At 33.7% G+C, this 18,736-nt stretch overlaps 2 protein-coding genes across 2 annotated transcripts; both read left to right on the plus strand.

Annotated features, from left to right (window-relative positions):
• Window positions 1–3,757: 3,757 nt before the first annotated feature.
• On the plus strand, window positions 3,758–5,823 carry LOC108995683 (protein DMR6-LIKE OXYGENASE 2-like). The gene is made up of 4 exons (XM_018971294.2): window positions 3,758–4,077; window positions 4,181–4,422; window positions 4,932–5,259; window positions 5,447–5,823. The coding sequence occupies exons 1-4, from the start codon at window positions 3,859–3,861 to the stop codon at window positions 5,693–5,695; spliced, it is 1,038 nt and encodes a 345-aa protein (XP_018826839.2). The 5' UTR covers window positions 3,758–3,858; the 3' UTR covers window positions 5,696–5,823.
• Window positions 5,824–12,249: 6,426 nt separating this feature from the next.
• On the plus strand, window positions 12,250–16,174 carry LOC118344860 (root phototropism protein 3-like). Its single transcript, XM_035686463.1, has 4 exons — window positions 12,250–12,762; window positions 13,022–13,091; window positions 13,249–14,541; window positions 15,509–16,174. The coding sequence occupies exons 1-4, from the start codon at window positions 12,650–12,652 to the stop codon at window positions 16,052–16,054; spliced, it is 2,022 nt and encodes a 673-aa protein (XP_035542356.1). The 5' UTR covers window positions 12,250–12,649; the 3' UTR covers window positions 16,055–16,174.
• Window positions 16,175–18,736: the final 2,562 nt, after the last annotated feature.

Genomic DNA, 18,736 nt, shown 5'->3' on the forward strand with positions numbered 1-18,736 from the left:
TTCCTTCTTTTCATTTATTTGTCTATTTGTTTAATGAAGAAAATAGAAACTATCTATTCAAGATCTAGAAAATAAATATTCTAGAGTGTTGATATTGAAAATCATTTATCGTATGGTGCCACATGTTTTCATGTGTCATGCTTTGACCCTACTTCAACACAAAAATGTGTAATGCTTTGAACTCGATATAATTGTCCGAAATGATTTTTTAGATGGATTGACATTTTTCTTGCTTTTGTTGACATAGATGGATTGCTTTTGTGAAAAATCAAAATTTTTTTTATTAAAAACCTTGTCTCACCTAATTAGGCAAACGTGCTTTGCACGTTGTCCTGGCCTAGTATATATATATATATATATATATATATATATATATATATATATATATGAGAAGAGGGGAGGAAATGATATGTATATTTGTAGGCTGTGAAGTGCCCAAATCACCCATATGGCGATGTGGGGAAGAGCGGAAGGTAACGTGGTGCAATTGCCACCACCCCCTCCAAGACGCTCCCTTTCACATTCACTGTCAGCCATTTTAGAAGACATCCCGACAATTAAATTTGGCTTTAAATTTCATACACATTTCTCCCCTTCACGTTGATGGCCTCTGCTGCAAGTTGCAAGCCAACTGTTGGTCCACGAAAGACACTGTTATTTATTATGATTTCTCCTTTGTTCGTTTGGGTTTTTTTTGGGTGGCCAAAATATATAATACGAGGGAGAAAGCTTTAATAATTAACGTGAAAATTTAGGAGATTGGTTGGTGAAATCTAGAATTCGGATTTTCCAAGGTTTTTTTAAAGTATAGTGGGATGATTGAAAATGAGATGAGATGAAAAATTTGTAAATAATAATAAAATAGTTTGAATTATGATATTTTATGAAAATTTGAAAAATAAGAGAGAAAAAATTGAATAAAAATATTATAAAATTAAAATATTGTTATAATATATATTTTTAATATTATATTTGTTTTGAAATTTAAAAAAATTGAATTATTTTTTGTATTTTGTTTAAAAATTTAGAGAAAGTTGTAATGATTAGTTTGAAAAAATTGTAATAATTAGTTCTTAAGTGATGTTTGGAAAATAAATGAAATGTGATGAGATAAGATGAGATGAAAAACATTACCAAACATTCCATAAAATTGTGATCCTCTCTAATTATCTACTCTGATTGCGATGGTTTGTTTTAGTAGATGAGATAAGATGAATTAAGATTAAAATTAAAAATTGAATAAAATCTTGTTAGAATATATTTTTTTAATATTATTTTTATTTTAGAATTTGAAAAAATTAAATTTTTTATTTTATTTTGTGTGAAAATTTAAAAAAATTATAATAATTATATAATATTATATAAGTTGAGAAGTATTGTGAAAATAAACGAAGATAAAAATAAAATGTATCTATTTCTCTTTATCGTAAAGTATTATTAAGAAAATAAAATATCATCAAATTATCAGTTTTGATAATCACCTTTTTAAATTATAAAAAAATTTACAATGAATCCATTTTCTATTTAAAAGATAAAACTATCCCTGAAAATTAAAAAAAAAAAAAAAAGGACAAAATATCCATTTATTCGATGTATAGGCATGATTTTATATGTTCGGCTGATTCATATTTTTCTTTTCAAAAAAAGAAAAAGCCTGAAGTGATTAAAATCTCCGATTTGATTTTCAACAACTTTTAACTGTTACAGAATATCGATCACCATTATGCATTATGTATGGTCCACATCTAGCCATCGACACAGCGAATCAAATTATAAATAAATAAAAATAGTACTTGTGTCTAGTCATGTAGAACTACGTACTAACTACTACCCCACAGCTGTTCCCTTCAGTACTGTCCTTCACCCTCGAATTACGTCCAAAAAGTCGACCCTTCTTTTCCTTCCAACTTCTGCTCCCATTTAACACATTGATCAGATTATTATTTGGGCATCTTTTTCTTCACAAATAATTGCATGAACAAACACTCTTATTTCTCTTTTTTTAATTGTAGTGTGAAACTTGCATGTTTTAAATGTCGCTACCTTCGCTTTTCATGTTTTATTAAAAAAAGTTGAAATGAGATAGTATAAAGAAAGTGAACGAGTTTTGATGAAAGCAATCATAAATTGACTATACAAAACTTAAGACAAGAAGGGAACCTAAACATGCAGAAACACAACTGCAGAAGAGAGATCATATGTATAATGGTGGTGTCAACTGTTGGCATTAGAAAATCACAAAATAATATAGTTTGGGTTTCTTTAATAAAATATTTAATTCTCCAAAACGCTTCTACCTATGATTTGATGGCTAGTAATTGACTTTTCTTCATCAATTGAACAACATGGAAAACTCGTTTGTTGTCTGTATAATTAGGTATATCGACCGACCGTCCTTTGAAAACCACATCATAGGTTGCTACCTTCGCGCGGTACTGTTAAGCTGGTTTGCTGTCATAATAATAATATACACTCAAATATATGTGTGTGTCTGTGTATTATGCATAAATTAGAGGATGCTGGGCTAATGACCAGCTAGAAGGGTATGCGATCGAGCAATATTATAATATCACATGCACTGATGCACACATCTCGATTCTCGACACACTAAAAACTAAAAAGGTCCTACTTCTGGGGTGCAATTCAATGAGAAAAAAGGACATGAGCAACAACCAGCTTTATGGAAGGGCCACCGATGGTGAGGGTCTGGAGGATTAAGGATAGGGTAATGCTACAGCTCTGCTGAGGCTCTACCGGGATATAGTATTATTTTATATGTATTTTTTTTAAGTTATTTTTTATATAAAATTTTCAATATTTTTTAAAAATAAAATAAATTTAGAAAGTAAAAGAAAAAATCAAAAAAATATTTTTTAATAATATTATGATTTTTTTTAAATATTTAAAATTATTAAAAAAATTTATATAAAAAATAACTTTTAAAAATACATAAAAATACACTTGTTAGACCCAGCGAGAGCCCCCAGCTGGAAATCTAGCATTTTCCTTAAGGATATGCTCACCATTTGGTCCATTTCTACCAGTGCATTGAGAACATGCACGTAAAGGCAGAGTATCATGTGAATAAGTCATTTGGTCAAGTTGCTGATAGTTTTACAAAACCTCTCAAATATGATATAATATTTCAGAAGTTGAGGATGATAATCCGTGTTGGAAAGATCATGTCAAGTTTAAGGGGCGGTGTTGAAAATTTAAACACGACTTTATTGTTGAAACTGAAAGGTTACTTTCAATCAGAATTTGAAGGGGCTATAGTTCTCCAAATTTTGCTTATCAATTGGATTTTTATTGAGAAAATTATAGTTAATTAAGAAATAAGAATCTTTTATTAGCACGTGGTTCATGTTTTTATTAGCGTGGTTGTTTTTATTAGCATGTGTTTCTCTTTTTTTGCGTGTTTTGTCGAACATCCATACCATCAAACAAAATGCATTCAAGTGGCCGACTAATTTAATTGAAGAAAAAATTTATTTATCATTAATTTTTTAAGAGCAATGTTAGGTACAGTCTCTAAATAGAGATTGCAATACAAGTCTAGACTATTTTAATTTCAAAATTTTTTAAAATTATAAAATTACCTCTCTTAAAATGATGTTTTCTCTTATTTAATAATGTGCCTGCACATGCAGTCTCCACTTGAGAACTGCAAATAAAATTTCTCAATTTTTTAATCATCATCCCCATAATGGACCAATCCTCTACGAAGACAGGTCTTTCTTTTTACTTTATAACAACGTCCATGCAGCACTCATTTTTCCACATCTGATCTCAATCACGTCTAACCATTTCCTACTCAATTTTCCAATCATCCTCTCAACCATTTTCGATCAGTTTCCCATGACGACATGCAAGAAACTAGCCGAATCACCTGGCCTCACCTCTATTCCTTCCCTTTACACTTACAACACAAATCCCAAAGATGAAGCAATTTCAGAAGACCCGGAAGACCCAATCCCCGTCATTGATTTATCTTTACTCACCTCAGGCACTCCTCATCAACAGTCTCAAGCCATCCAAGAGCTTGGCAAGGCCTGCAAGGACTGGGGCTTCTTCCTGGTAAAATATCAATCAATTTTTAACTATTTCTTTTCTTTACCAGTACTGTAGATACATGTGTAGTTGGCGCATGCGTGCTCATAAGTTTGAAAACTTGTCTCAGTTGATCAACCATGGCGTACCGGAGAGGCAAATGGAGGCAGTGATAGAGGGTATTAGAGGTTTCTTCGATCTGACAGAGGAGGAAAAGAGAGAATTCGAGGGAAAAAACTTCTTGGACCCGATCAGGTGCGGAACCAGCTTCAATACATCATTGGATAATGTTTTCTTCTGGAGGGATGTTCTCAAAATCCTTTTAAATCCTGATCATGAGTTTCAGTTCCCCTATAAACCTGCTGGATTCAGGTATTTAATTTATATATATTGGTTTAGCAATTAGCTACTTCATGTGCTTGATTCTTCATTATAGCTGATAATACAATGCTAGTGATCTGTCTAGATCTTCAAAGGTGGATCATAAAGTTTCTGTGATCACCTTGACCTAAACAAATAAATTATTTATGCTTATCATCTATACACCACAAATTTAATAAAGAAAAAAAATCATGCAGAGTGTGTGGTGTAAAGACCATGAAATCGTCTTGTTTCTTTCATGACTTGTCGGTTTCGAAAGTTAGAAACAGTTGTCTACACGTCCAAGTACTGCTGAGCATGCAATAATAGACTACGTACTCATGTTGAGTGAGTATGTCCTACGTACTAGGTATCATTAATATCGGCCGATGCGATACAATGATGTTCCTATATATTAGTTGACATATTAATCCTGAATGATAAAATTAGATAAAGAATAATTAATATTAATTTCTGTAAAATGAATTCTAATATTAGTTAATTTGTTGCTGTTGTTGCAGGGAGGTTTCAATGGATTACTGCAAAAGAATCCGGGAAGTGGCAAGGGAATTACTCAAAGCAATATCAATGAGCTTGGGATTGGAACCCTGCTACATCGAAAAGGCCACGAATCTGGAATCGGGTTTACAACTCTTCGTTGCAAACCTTTACCCTCCCTGTCCACAGCCAGAACTTGCGATGGGTTTGCCACCACATTCGGACCACGGCCTCTTGACTCTTCTCATGGAGAATGGAATTGGTGGCCTCCAAACACAGCACAATGGGAATTGGGTCAATGTCAATGCCATTCCCAACTCCTTTCTAGTCAATATTGCCGATCAGCTTGAGGTTTAAAGCTTCTTCATCTTAATTTCATCATTCATAATCAGCAAGTACTGATACCTCATAATCACTTAAATGGAAAAGATAATAAAATTTAAGATAAAATACCATTTTTTCTTAATCGAATATATATATATATATATACTGCCGTATATTCTAATTTCTACACAATGATGTTTTATTTTTGTATTAGATTTTGAGTAATGGGAAGTACAAGAGTAACGTGCATCGAGCAGTGGTGAACAGCAAAGCTACGAGGATATCACTCGGCATTGGGAACGGGCCTTCATTGGAGACGATGATCAGGCCAGCACCTGAGTTGGAAAGTAAGGAGCAGGCAGCAGCATACATTGGGATGAAATACAAAGACTACATGGAACTTCAACAAAGCAACCAACTTGATGGGAAATCCTGCTTGGATCGTGTTCGAGCTTTCAATTAATTAATGAATGTTGTCGTATTGTAATTAGTTATTAAAATATAAAATAAATAATAAAAACTATTGTCGAGCTCAGATGCAGGCATGTAATCTAATTGAAAAAAAAATTGGACAATGATATGAAATAACGAGATGAGATGAAAATTGAATAAAATATTAAAATAATAATAATAATAAAATTTATATTTTTTTATTAGTTTTAATTTTTGAGATAAATGATGATTTCACATAGTATTAGAGTAGAAGTCTTGAGTTCGAATCCTGACTCTACACTATATCTCATTTAATTAAATATTTCATATGTTGGGCCCACCCATTAATAGAGAGTCTGACCTACAAGTAAATGAAGTATTAAGATATAAAATAAATAATAAAATTTATATATTTCCATCAATTTAAGCTTTTGAAACAAATGAAGATTTTACGTTAGTTAATCAAGACACTAGTTGTTCGTAATGATCGATACTCATCAAGTATTTATGCTTTCAAGTGCTTTCGAATAATGCTTGTGTAGTTAGTTATTGGATCTTATCGGATCAAGCACTTTATAAATACTATAAAAAAAAAAAATTACCAGCTTTGATAATCACCTTTTTAAATTATAAAAAAAATTACAATTGATCCATTTTCTATTTTAAAGATAAAACTATCCTTGAAAAATGAAAATTAAAAAAAAAAATCCATTTATTCGATATTAAGAAATGATAGTTGTAGTCGTGAGTGTGCAAACATTGTACAATCACTTTAAAAAAAATGAATAAATACGATATCTATATAAAAAAATTTAATTTTTTAATAATGAATCATACTTTTTTTAAAGTAACTATATAATATTTACGCACTCCACGATTGTATGTAACATAACTTTTCAATATTTAGGTATGATTTTATACGTTTAACTATTCATATTTTTCTTTTCAAAAAGAAAAAAATGAAAAAGAAAAAAGAGAAGAACGAACGTTTGAAGCAATTAAAATCTCCGATTTCATTTTCAACAACCTAGCTTATAACTCTTACAGAAGATCACCATTACGCATTATGTATAGTCCACATCTATCCATCACGCGGCGAATCAAATTATAAATAAATAAAAATAGTACTTGTGACTATTCATGTAGAACTACGTACTACCCCACAGCTGTTCCCTTCGGTACTGTCCTTCACCCTCGAATTACGTCCAAAAAGGAGACCCTTCTTTCCTTTCCAATTAAGTTCCGCTCCCATCTAACACATTCAGATTATTAGTTGGGCATATTTTTCTTGACAAATTATAACATGTTTGCGTGAACACAACACTCTTCTTTCTCTTTTGTCTCAGTTAAGAGTGTGAAACTTGCATGTTTTAAATGTTGCTACCTTTGCTTTTCATGTAAAGATAAAAATTGAAACAAAATGATTTTAGATGAAATAAGATGATTTTAAATGAGATAAGATGATTGTTACTACCTTCGCTTTCCATGTAGAGAAAGTAAATGAGTTTTTGATGAAAACAACGCTTTCCATGTAGAGAAAGTAAAGGAGTTTTGATGAAAACAATCATGAATTGACGATGTATAACCTAAGGCGAAAAGGGAACCTGACACGCAAAGACACAATTGTAGAAGACAAATAGGTATAATGGTGGTGTAGAGTTTTGGCATTAGAAAATTACAAAATAATTGTAACGTCCTGGTTCTGGAAGTCTAAAAAGAGTTAGCTCTTATTACCTAATATCATCTCCAATATCACAATTATAAAATTCAGTAAATTTTATAAAATATTAACTTATTTGGTCAACCAAAATATCCATGTTCATTCATAGGGATATCAAAGAAATTTGCAATAACATAAATTAAACACTCTCCAAAGATTCGAAAATATCATTAACCCAACAAATCAAAATATCTGAAAATAATCAATTTATTAACTATGACTCTCAAATAAGTACTTGTACCATCGGCACTTATTCTTCAACGATCATTACACCTTATTAAAACTCTCTACTCTTGTTCTTAAGGAGAACTATCAAAATTATCTGAAAAATGTTTGGAGATAAGAGTTGAGTTATCAACAACTCAGTAAGCAGAGAACATATACTAGTGTGTAAACATGAGCAGTTACAAATATTGGAATGCAGAACAAAACATTTTTTTTTTATTTTCAGAATGCAGAGTCAGAACATGTTATCAAAAATATCAGAACGAAAGTTCAAAAATATTCATAATCAAAATCCTTTTGTTATAGTATAAACTGAAACATCACATCTTATCTTATCATATCAGAACAGATATCATGTTTAACCCCCGTGGTAGAGTTGTGCAAACCTCGGCGGCCAACCGACCAGAAACAAAATGTGAATATTCCTTTTATTATTTTCGGAGCCCGAGTGTGCACACAGCAAAGACCACGCAGAAAACCACTTTGCTTCCAAAGTGGATGCACCGGAAACAGAAATATTAGTACCAACCAGAACAAATGCCACAGTTTTACACCCGTGGTAAGGTCAGAACGGAACAGAAACATAAATAGAATGTTATGCCAGAAGTTTTCAAAAATCACATCATATCATATCAGAGTACAGAACATCTTCAGAACAGAACATAATCTTATCACAAAAACATATTTTATGTACAAAGTTTCATATTCACTCTCTTTTACACAGTTCAGAAACAGAATGCCAAAATAGCTCATGTATGCACCAGTCATGCCAAAAAATACTTTATTCTTATACAGAATTTCATGAGTAATACAAAACAAATAATTGAGATTATTTCAAATTTCTTTTCATAACAAAGCATGCATGTTTTTCATAAAATACACCCCAGATCATTTTATTTTATGCAAAATCTAATATAGGAATCCCGTTTACCTGGACTTCTTAATTTTTTAGAATTTTCCCACAACAATGCTGAACGAATATTAATCGTCACCTATAAAATAATCACGTAGTCTCATAAATTTTCAATCAAACACGTATATCAATACTTAGACCTGAAATACTACATAAGCTAATTTTCCTTAAAAGAATCAATTTACAACTCTTACATCTCTAAAATATAATCACTTCCCAAATTACCTCGATATCAATTAACGCTTCCGACTTATATATTAATATGATTATTAATTAGATCCAAAGAAAATATGAATATCATTTAACAAAAGAAAAAAAAAACCTTTATTTTAATGTAGTCCAATATAGAAATTGGTATCTCTGGAATATAATCCAATTAAACACAATTTACTTTAAATAAAACACCATATGCACAAAATATAAATTTTTGAGACTTAAAATAAATTAAAAAAAAAAAAAAAAATTTGCCATGAATTTATGCTAAGGATAAAAAAATGTAATTAAAAACTCTTAGTAGTTTTATAATTGGAAAGGCAAAATTGTAAAAACACTTAAAAGGAGTATGAGATGTGCTACGTATATACTATAAACCATAAATAAAGCCTTGAAGGCATTTCCGTAATTACAAGGAGATCATGAGTTATTTGAAAAAAACTAATATTACGTAACAGGGCCATGCATACCGAAAGCTATGTGCAGCGGTGGCTTGGGTGGAAGTCTACGATGGCACAACTGGGGGTGGAGGCAGGTCACGTGCTGGAAGAGAGAGAAGGTTAGAGGGAGAAACACGGTAAGAGACAGAGAGAGAGAGAGAGAGCGAGCTCGGCGTGAGAGAGAATAGAAACTCACCGTGAGGTAGCGATGCATGCGACGATCTGGGGTTGGGCGTCGACCAGGGCAGCTTTCGAAGATGAAGGCTCGTCTTTCGGCATCTTCTAATGGCAGTGGCATTGAAGTGGAAGGGGCTAACGACGTGGCTCATGGTGGGGATGCTTTCCCTATTTTGGCGTGCAAAAATATAGCCCTTTACGTCCAAAGCTTATCGGCAGCTAGGTACGGAGGTGCAGGGTATAACAGCGGCAATCACGATGGTGGTGCAGGGATGGCGCTGTGGGGGGTTGTAACGTAGAGGCAGCAGTGATGCACAAGATTAAGCTTACGTGAGGGTGTTGGACGACAAATGGGAGTGCAAAGATGACTCCGTGTGTGGCTGTGCTAGCAGGTATTGAGAGGCAGCGACAGCGATTGCATGGAGGTTGTGGAGGGTGGCGGCTTTAGAGCACGAGAGAGATGGGGGAGGAGATGACAACACTATTTTGGGTTTTCTTCATGCACGAAGGATGTGAATATATAGGTGATTGAAAGACCAAAAATAAAACCCTAGACATGAGAGAAAGAGACATGCATGAAGTGAAAAAGAAACGGAATGTGGAGTCTAAAAAAAAAAAATCACAGGTTTGGACTTTTTCTTAAGTGGGTCACAACTCAAATTCTAAAAAAATAATTAAACTTGTCCCAGAAAATTCTCGGCTCAATACTCACCTTGGCCTTTTAGAGAAAACTTAATTACCAAGTCCAAAAAAATCATAATCGGTCAAGACAAAGATTTTAAGCCTGTAGTCTAAATAAAGAAAAATATTTAAAAAAAATAACTAGGCTCTTCATTCGTCTAAATCAGAAAACAAAATTTTTATAAAATTGTTTGTTGCTACACCCGGGTGTTACAATAATATAGTTTGAGTTTTTTTTTTGATAAGTCAGTTTGAGTTTCTTTTAAGGGGCCTCATTTTTTTTCTTTAATAAGATATATATAATTCTCCAAAACGCTTCTACCTATGATTGATGGTTAATAATAGACTTTTCTGCATCAATCATACAATATGGAAAGCTCGCTTGTTGTGTTGGTATTAGGTATATCGACTGTCCTTTAAAAACCACACCATAGGCAGCTGCCACAGAATGAAGGCGTGGTAACCATACTCTCAGCCACTAAAGCTATTTGGGGTCCCATCTTCCTTATCCCTATCACTGTTAGGTCGCAGAATTTTGTGTTATTTCCCTTTGTCTGTTCCTTTCATTCAACAGTCCCAGAGAGCACCTTCAGTACTGTTAAGGTTTGCTATCATAATAATAATAATAATAATAATAATAATATACACTCAAATATATGTGTGTGAGTGTCAGTGTATTACGCCATAAACATGAAATTAGAGGATGGTGGTCTAATGAACAGCTAGAAGGATATGGTTAAAGAAGTCATTATTAGTGAAAGGAAAATGATAGGAATCTTGTTTGGGGATCTCGCTCATTTCTCTGTTTCCAAAATTTTTTTTTGAGTTTTTTTTTTTTTTTTTTTTATATATATAGTAATTAAGAAAATATTATTTAATAATATTGTGAGTTTTTTTCTTTTTTAAAAAATACTTAAAAGTGTTAAAAAAATTATATGAAAAAAATATAAAATATTATTAAATAAAATTTTCTTAATCACTACGTAAAAAAACTAAAAACAAAAAATGGGAACGGAAAAATGGACGTGATACCTAGCATTACCCTCAGTGAAATTATATATATTTTTGTTTTTTTTTTAAGATTAAAAATGTTAAAAAAATACTTTAAAAATAATAAATTTATAACTAATGGTATGTCGAGCACCATCCCCAATATAATAGGAAGAGATATGTTAGTTGCAATTATGAGTGTGTAAGTGCAGCACAATCAATTTAAAAAATATATAAATAAATATGAGACTCATAAGAAAAGAAAATTAATTTTTTAATAGTAGATCTTATTCTTTTTCAAAATGACTGTACGGCGCTTGCACACTCTACGACTGTATGTAGCATTATTATTATTTTTTATTTAATAATTAAGAAAATGACTATTAATGTATTGATATTTTTTTATATTTTTTAAAAATATTTTAAAATAATAAAAATATATGAATAAAAAAAAATGAAAATGCCAATTTCACGTCACTTGGTGCTACTCGGGCGGAGTAAAAAGGACCTACTTCTGTGGTGCAATTCAATGGGGAAAAAGGACAGCAACAGCCAGCTTTATGAAAGGGCCACCGATGGTGAAGGTCTGGATCAGGATTTAGGATATGCTCACCATTCGGTCCATTTCTATCAGTGCTCTAAAAAAACTGCCTTAATATAGCAAAAAGTTAAAGATTTACCATTTTTTTCAAAAAAAGAAAAGAAAAATGGATCTCCAAGTCAGAGTCAGGCCCCCAAAAAAAAAAAAAAAGTTTTTGGCTATATCAGTAATTAAAAAGAGGAAGGGGGAAACGGCTCGAAATGGATCTCTCTCCAAGTTGCATGAGTTAACAGGAAGACAAACTCTCCTAATACGATGGGGACCCAAAGACCAAACTCTATTGACTCAAGACGCATCTGCATTATTAACAGAGAATCATCTCTCAATGAAAGCACAATCAAGTTATTGCTAACAGACTGAATATTTATTGGTCTTTTTATGTGGTCAACTACTGGCTGGACTGAGGTGCCTTTTTTTTCTTCTTTTTTTTTGTCAATCCGAACTAAAATGTGATCCTGATCATGGAAGTAATTCACTCACTCGGTTTTATTTTTTGTTAGTTACTCATAGTTTTTTGTTTTCTATCAAGTGGTAAACATGGACGATTAATGCATACCAAAGCAAGTAATTATGCTAACAAATCATTGGGGCTACATAGGCTTCAGTATTAAATACGAACTCATAAATCAATGCGAGTTGATTAAGGAGAGGCATTTCCACTGTAGAGCATCCAGATCCACTAGGATCATGGTCCTGGAACAGTACTGAATATCCCATTCTTTATACACAGATATCTGAAATCCAAAGCTAAAGAGCAAAGACATGGAACCGATATGATCCAAAAACAGTGCCTACCACTCCCATTACTTTGTAAAGGGGCCATGAAATTCTGCTAGGAAGCGAAAATTCTGGACAATTCCAAGCTTACCGCGTGGGATTTTTCCATTTTTTTTTTTCCGTCAGTCTTGTGTCTTTCTGGTTGTTCCGTCCTTGTGCTTGTGATCAGTTTTTAGTTCTCCTTCTGTTTTGGAGGCTCTTTCCTGATAAAATCCTGCTCGGTTTTCTTGATAATTTGTGTTTTCATCATGTGGGAATCAGAGAGCGAGTCAGTTGATGGCCGAGACTATGGGAATAGCGTTCTTACCTCAAGCAAGCATGGGGTCAAGACTGACGGATTTGAGCTAAGGGGCCAGTCTTGGTATGTATGAATGAAGACCGAGTATATTTAATTACAGGGATGAGAACCAAAGTTAAAGATAGAGGTTTAGTTTCTTAATGCTAGTAAATATATGTTTTTGGAACAATTAGAAGGTCTAGAGATTGTGAGCTTCGGGTAAATTAACCAATAATCTTGGTATATAGTTAATTCATCCACAATAATCTTGCTACAGTTTTTCTAGTATGCTATGAATTTTCCTCCATTCTGAAGCATGCGGTGGGTTTTTTCATTTATGTAGGTATGTCGATACTGATATTCCTAGTGATCTTCAAGTTCAAGTTGGGGATGTTTATTTCCACTTGCACAAGGTAGCTAATTTTTTAATTTTTATTTCCTTCCGACCCAGATGTTTAAAATTATACTTCTTGTAGCTTTGAAAATGAAGTTTACTAGTGATAACGCATGTATTTGCATGTATTTAATTCGTATCTCTCTTTTGATTCTCTCTTTCTTTTGTTGGATAAGTATCCCTTGCTTTCTCGGAGTGGAAAGGTGAACAGGATCCTATATGAATCAAGAAACCCGGAATTGAATAAGATTGTGCTGGATGAACTACCTGGTGGATCTGATGCTTTTGAGTTAGCTGCAAAATTCTGCTATGGAATTGCTGTTGATCTAACAGCAACCAACATCTCTGGCCTGAGATGTGCTGCAGAGTACCTTGAAATGACAGAGGACTTGGAAGAAGGCAATCTTATATTCAAAACCGAAGCATTTCTAAGCTATGTTGTTTTATCTTCATGGAGAGACTCAATAGCAGTGTTGAAAAGCTGCGAGAAGCTCTCGCCATGGGCAGAGAACCTTCAAATTGTGCGAAGGTGCAGCGAGTCTATTGCTTGGAAGGCTTGTGCCAATCCAAAAGGAATAAGATGGGCATATACTGGAAAGCCCCCAAAAGATTCCAGCTCAAAATGGAATGACATGGACTCCAGTCCCAGTAGAAATCAGCAGGTTCCTCCTGATTGGTGGTTTGAAGATGTTTCTCTCCTTAGGATTGATCACTTTGTCAGGGTCGTCACAGCAATTAAGGTTAAAGGAATGAAATTTGAACTGATTGGAGCTGCGATAATGCACTATGCAGCCAAATGGCTTCCAGGCCTGATAAGTGATGCAGCAGGGGCAGGAGACGAAGGAATTAGCAATGGCAGAAACATTAATACAGGTAGTATCAGCAGTAGTTGGAGGGGCGGGCTCCATATGATTGTGGCAGGAACTAAAGATGAGCTTTCTACTGTTCAGGCCAAAGATCAGCGGATGATCATTGAAAGCCTCATCAGTATAATTCCCCCACAGAAGGATAGTGTCTCATGCAGCTTCCTGCTTCAGCTGTTGAGAATGGCAAACATGTTGAAAGTGGCTCCTGCTTTGGCAACTGAATTGGAGAAACGAGTGGGAATGCAGTTTGAACAGGCTACATTGGCAGATCTTCTTATCCCTTCTTACAGTAAAAGTGAGACAATGTACGATGTGGATCTTGTTCAGAGACTTCTGGAGCATTTTCTAGTTCAAGAACAGATGGAAAGTTCAAGTCCGAGCAGACAATCCTTTTCTGACAAATCCATGTATGAAGGTAGTCACAGGGTTGCTAACCCAAACGCTAAGATGAGAGTGGCAAGGCTTGTTGACAGTTATCTTACAGAGGTGTCCAGAGATAGAGACCTCTCCCTCACAAAGTTCCAGGTGCTGGCCGAAGCTTTGCCTGAATCTGCAAGGACCTGTGATGACGGACTTTACAGAGCAATTGATTCATACCTCAAGGTAATTCCTTATTTCTAAAGTTACTCTTGTAAGCAAAAAAAGAAAAAAGAAAAAGAAAAAAAAGGAACTGCTGGGTCGGTTGATGAGCCACCCAAAAAACAAAAAGAAAATATCCCACAATAGAGAAGGTTCCTCACCTGTGAATTTTGTGCACAAATGAAGTTCCTTTTGCTTTGAAGTGTATGACAGATGTGCATGCTTGATTAGTGTTATAAGTATGACTAAAGGACAAACTTTCCCGCTTCTTTGCAAAGTTGGAACAGATGAACTCCAAAATTCATTCGCATTGTTATAGTTGAAGTCTTTAACATGGATAAGTGTTATAGCAAGAAATATGTTTTGTATGTATGCAGCAGCATCATCAAGATGCCAGTAATGCCATGTTTTTGCTTGTGACATGCATATTATGAGATCCATGAACATGTATGTATAGCATACCAAATTTATGTATCCATGAAGTCTTTAACATGCAGAAGTGTTATAGCAAGAATATGTTTTGTATGCATGCACCATCAAGATGACAGTAATGCAATGCTTTTACTTGTGACATGCATATTATGAGATCCATGAACATTTATGTATAGCACACCAAATTTATGTATCCATGAAGTCTTTAACATGCAGAAGTGTTATAGCAAGAATATGTTTTGTATGTATGCATCATCAAGATGCCAGTAATGCCATGCTTTTACTTGTGACATGCATATTATGAGATCCATGAACATGTATGTATAGCATACCAAATTTATGCATCCATGAAGACTTTAACATGCAGAAGTGTTATAGCAAGAATATGTTTTGTATGTATGCATCATCAAGATGCCAGTAATGCCATGCTTTTACTTGTGACATGCATATTATGAGATCCATGAACATGTATGTATAGCATACCAAATTTAGTGAAATGAACATAAAAACTAATAATAGTACTTGCTATTATAATTCTGGTAGTCTAACATCGTAACAGGCCCATCCAATGCTTTCTGAGCATGAAAGGAAGCGACTTTGCCGTTTGATGGATTGCCAGAAGCTCTCGATTGATGCATGCATGCATGCTGCCCAAAATGAAAGGCTTCCATTAAGAGTCGTGGTGCAAGTCCTCTTCTCTGAGCAGCTAAAGATAAGCAATACAATAGCCAACAGTTCCCTGAAAGAAGGTGGTGAATGTTACTACCAACCATCTCTTTCAAACCGGAAATCACTACTTGAAGGGACTCCACAATCATTCCAAGAAGGATGGACAACCGCCAAGAAAGACATTAACACTCTCAAGTTTGAGCTCGATAGCGTGAAAACCAAGTACAATGGGCTTCAAAATGACATGGAGAATCTGCAGAGACAATTCGATAAATTGGTGAAGCAGAAACAGACGTCAGCATGGAGCAGTGGGTGGAAGAAACTAAGCAAATTTACGAAGATGACAGGTTTAGAAAACCAGAATAGTGGGCCTCAGCTCAACCCTGCAGAACAGCCTAGAAAGACACCTAGAAGGTGGAGAAATTCAATATCCTGATAGATTAGAGAGTTCCAGTTGCCAAAAATAGATACGTCCTTCATTTTGATCGTGTTCCAAAATTTCTTTCCTTCTGTTTCTTTTATTTGTGGGAGTCAATGGATCCTTCATTACATAGCAGCTATTTCTGAATACCCCTAGCTTTTAATTACTATAAGTTGATCAAAACCAGTATTTTGCCGAGTTTTTTGCAGTAATCTTAACATTGTTGATATAAACTACATTTGTGTCATTGTTGACATGTACTTTCACAACCATGATATGATAGATTGAAGTAAGAATACAATATATATATATATATAGAGAGAGAGAGAGAGAGATGGAAATTACTGCCAATGTCCCCTCCCAACAATGAGCAGAACACACGAAAGCATGTCAATGTGCTGCAAAAAGGGATGTCATCGTCCACTGAGATTGTGGGCATGAGTCCCACCATCAATATTACAAAGCACAGACACGAACTGAAGTTTTCAAAAGTTCGCTTACTACACTTCATATAACTTTATCGACAGGAAATGACCAGATGCAAATGCCTTTTGGGATAGTTAGACCCACCGATGGCCCTATCAAGTACTTTTTACAAAAGATTGCTACAAATGCACTTAAAAAGAGGAAGGCTCATAGCCAGCGCCCCTCATGAGTCATGGCACCCATACCTTTCACAAAGTACTCCATCAAGATTTCAATGATACGAGAAGTCCTTGCATGGACACATGCACTTTGGCTGCTGTATGTATTCTCTGCTTCCAAATTATTGAACTGTAGACAACTCGAGTTTCTGATGGAAAGCAGATTATTCTTTGTAATTCTTACTTAATGAGCTTTTTTATGTTACTTTTTGATGCACAGTGTACAAGATTCAATAATGTAATCTCGTCAAACATAGAAAGGAAAAAACATGATAAGATACTCCACTTTCGTTATCTTACACGGGAAAAGGCATTGCTGATGTAATATGCAGACGATTTTGTCAGCAGACTAACAAGTCCCCAACCCAATTTCAGTAAGCACTAGCCCATGATGAACTCTAGGCTTTTACTTAATGGGATATTGTCCATGCTTCTAAAATGATGCACAGTAGTCTGCACCAGGGGCAAGCCCAATACACTCCACCTATACCATTTGAAAAACCCATCATTCTCCCAATTATTAATACGCTCTGCATTAGCCGAATTCCTTTGGGTTCCAGCATCTGCGCCTCATGTTTCATTTACTAGCACCAACTTCCAGTCATTGAGGTATTTTCCACATGCATGAAGTGCATTCACTTCTCTATCCATGTCACTACAAATTTGCCGAAATCTTGAGAAGTTTGGAGAGATGTGACTTATGAAGTTTTTATGTATAATACCCGACTTAAGTGGTTTTGTTTCTTTTCTCCCTCTACTTCCGAATGATAACGTTATCTCACAGCTAGCTACGAAGACCTGGAAATAAATCTAAAACTTTGTTGCAGGTTGGCTTTTATGTTGGTTTCTGCTGTAACCATGGTCTTGAAACCTGAACAACATTAAAACAACCTGAGCATTATAAGCAACCTGAACAACATTAAAACAAACAAATAAATCAAGATCATTAAAAAGTCTTGCCTAAGAAGCTGCTTTTTTTTTTTTTTTTTTTAGAAGAGGACGGTACCCAAGTTTATTGATTGTCCTCACTTGTGGCAGAGGAAAACCGTAGTTACAAATCAGACACCTGGAAATTACAAATATATTTAAATAGAAAACCCCAACCCAAACATGAGAAAGACTAGACATTTTTAATCCTCAATACATTCTGGACCAGAAAAGAAAAAGAACAAGAAAAAAAACACTGCAAAGAAACAACTGACATAAACAAAATAGTAGGATAATGATGGGCTTACTATCCCCTACCAGGCTATCACCCTTTTACTATTTTATAGTGTATTTAAAATTTTTATTTTTTTATTTTAACTATTTTTTAACGGAGAATGATAGATTTACTACTCTTCTACTATCATTTTACTATTTTATAGTATATTTGAAATTTTTATTTTTTTATTATTTTCTTTCAACTATTTTTTTAACATCTTTAATCATTAATAAAAAATTTAAAAAATATATAACTTCACTAATAATCACTTATTTAACTATTTAAGTAAAAAAAATAAAAATAAAAAATAAAATAAATAGTAAATAGATAGTAAGAAGTTTGAAGTAATAAGTCTATCATTATCAAAATGATAATGCAGTTATGAGTTATCCGTTTGAAAAAAAAAAAGATTTACTATTAAAAGAAAAAATTTCTTATAAATTTTAAATTTATCTATTTTTTCTAAATGTTTGCGCGAGCCCCACAGACTTAAGCCTCGTTTGTTTTGAGAAAAAATCTCATCTTATCTCATCTAATCATTATAATTTTCTTAACTTCTAATACAAAATAAAATAACCAATTTAATTTTTTTAAATTTTAAAACAAAAATAATATTAAAAAATATACTCTAATAATATTTTATTTAATTTTTTAATTTTAATTTCATCTCATCTCATCTTATCTAATTTATGAAAACAAACGAGTTATTAAAGATTGCATAGATTATTTCTGAAGGCCAAAAAAAGTGCTGAAAACTTATGATGGGGTTGCACATGAAAAGAGCGACTGCAAACACGGGTGTCCTATAGTACGTTGTGCTTATGCGTTTTCCTTCTTTTTTAACCCTTT

This window comes from Juglans regia, chromosome 16 (assembly GCF_001411555.2).
Source record: "Juglans regia cultivar Chandler chromosome 16, Walnut 2.0, whole genome shotgun sequence".
Classification (NCBI taxonomy): domain Eukaryota; kingdom Viridiplantae; phylum Streptophyta; class Magnoliopsida; order Fagales; family Juglandaceae; genus Juglans; species Juglans regia.

Coding starts and splice junctions, on each gene's coding strand:
- LOC108995683 (XM_018971294.2), top strand. CDS start 3,859: ATGACGACATGCAAGAAACTAGCCGAATCACCTGGCCTCACCTCTATT. Junction 4,078..4,180: donor AGGACTGGGGCTTCTTCCTG/GTAAAATATCAA, acceptor AACTTGTCTCAG/TTGATCAACCATGGCGTACC. Junction 4,423..4,931: donor TATAAACCTGCTGGATTCAG/GTATTTAATTTA, acceptor CTGTTGTTGCAG/GGAGGTTTCAATGGATTACT.
- LOC118344860 (XM_035686463.1), top strand. CDS start 12,650: ATGTGGGAATCAGAGAGCGAGTCAGTTGATGGCCGAGACTATGGGAAT. Junction 12,763..13,021: donor GAGCTAAGGGGCCAGTCTTG/GTATGTATGAAT, acceptor TCATTTATGTAG/GTATGTCGATACTGATATTC. Junction 14,542..15,508: donor CAATTGATTCATACCTCAAG/GTAATTCCTTAT, acceptor ACATCGTAACAG/GCCCATCCAATGCTTTCTGA.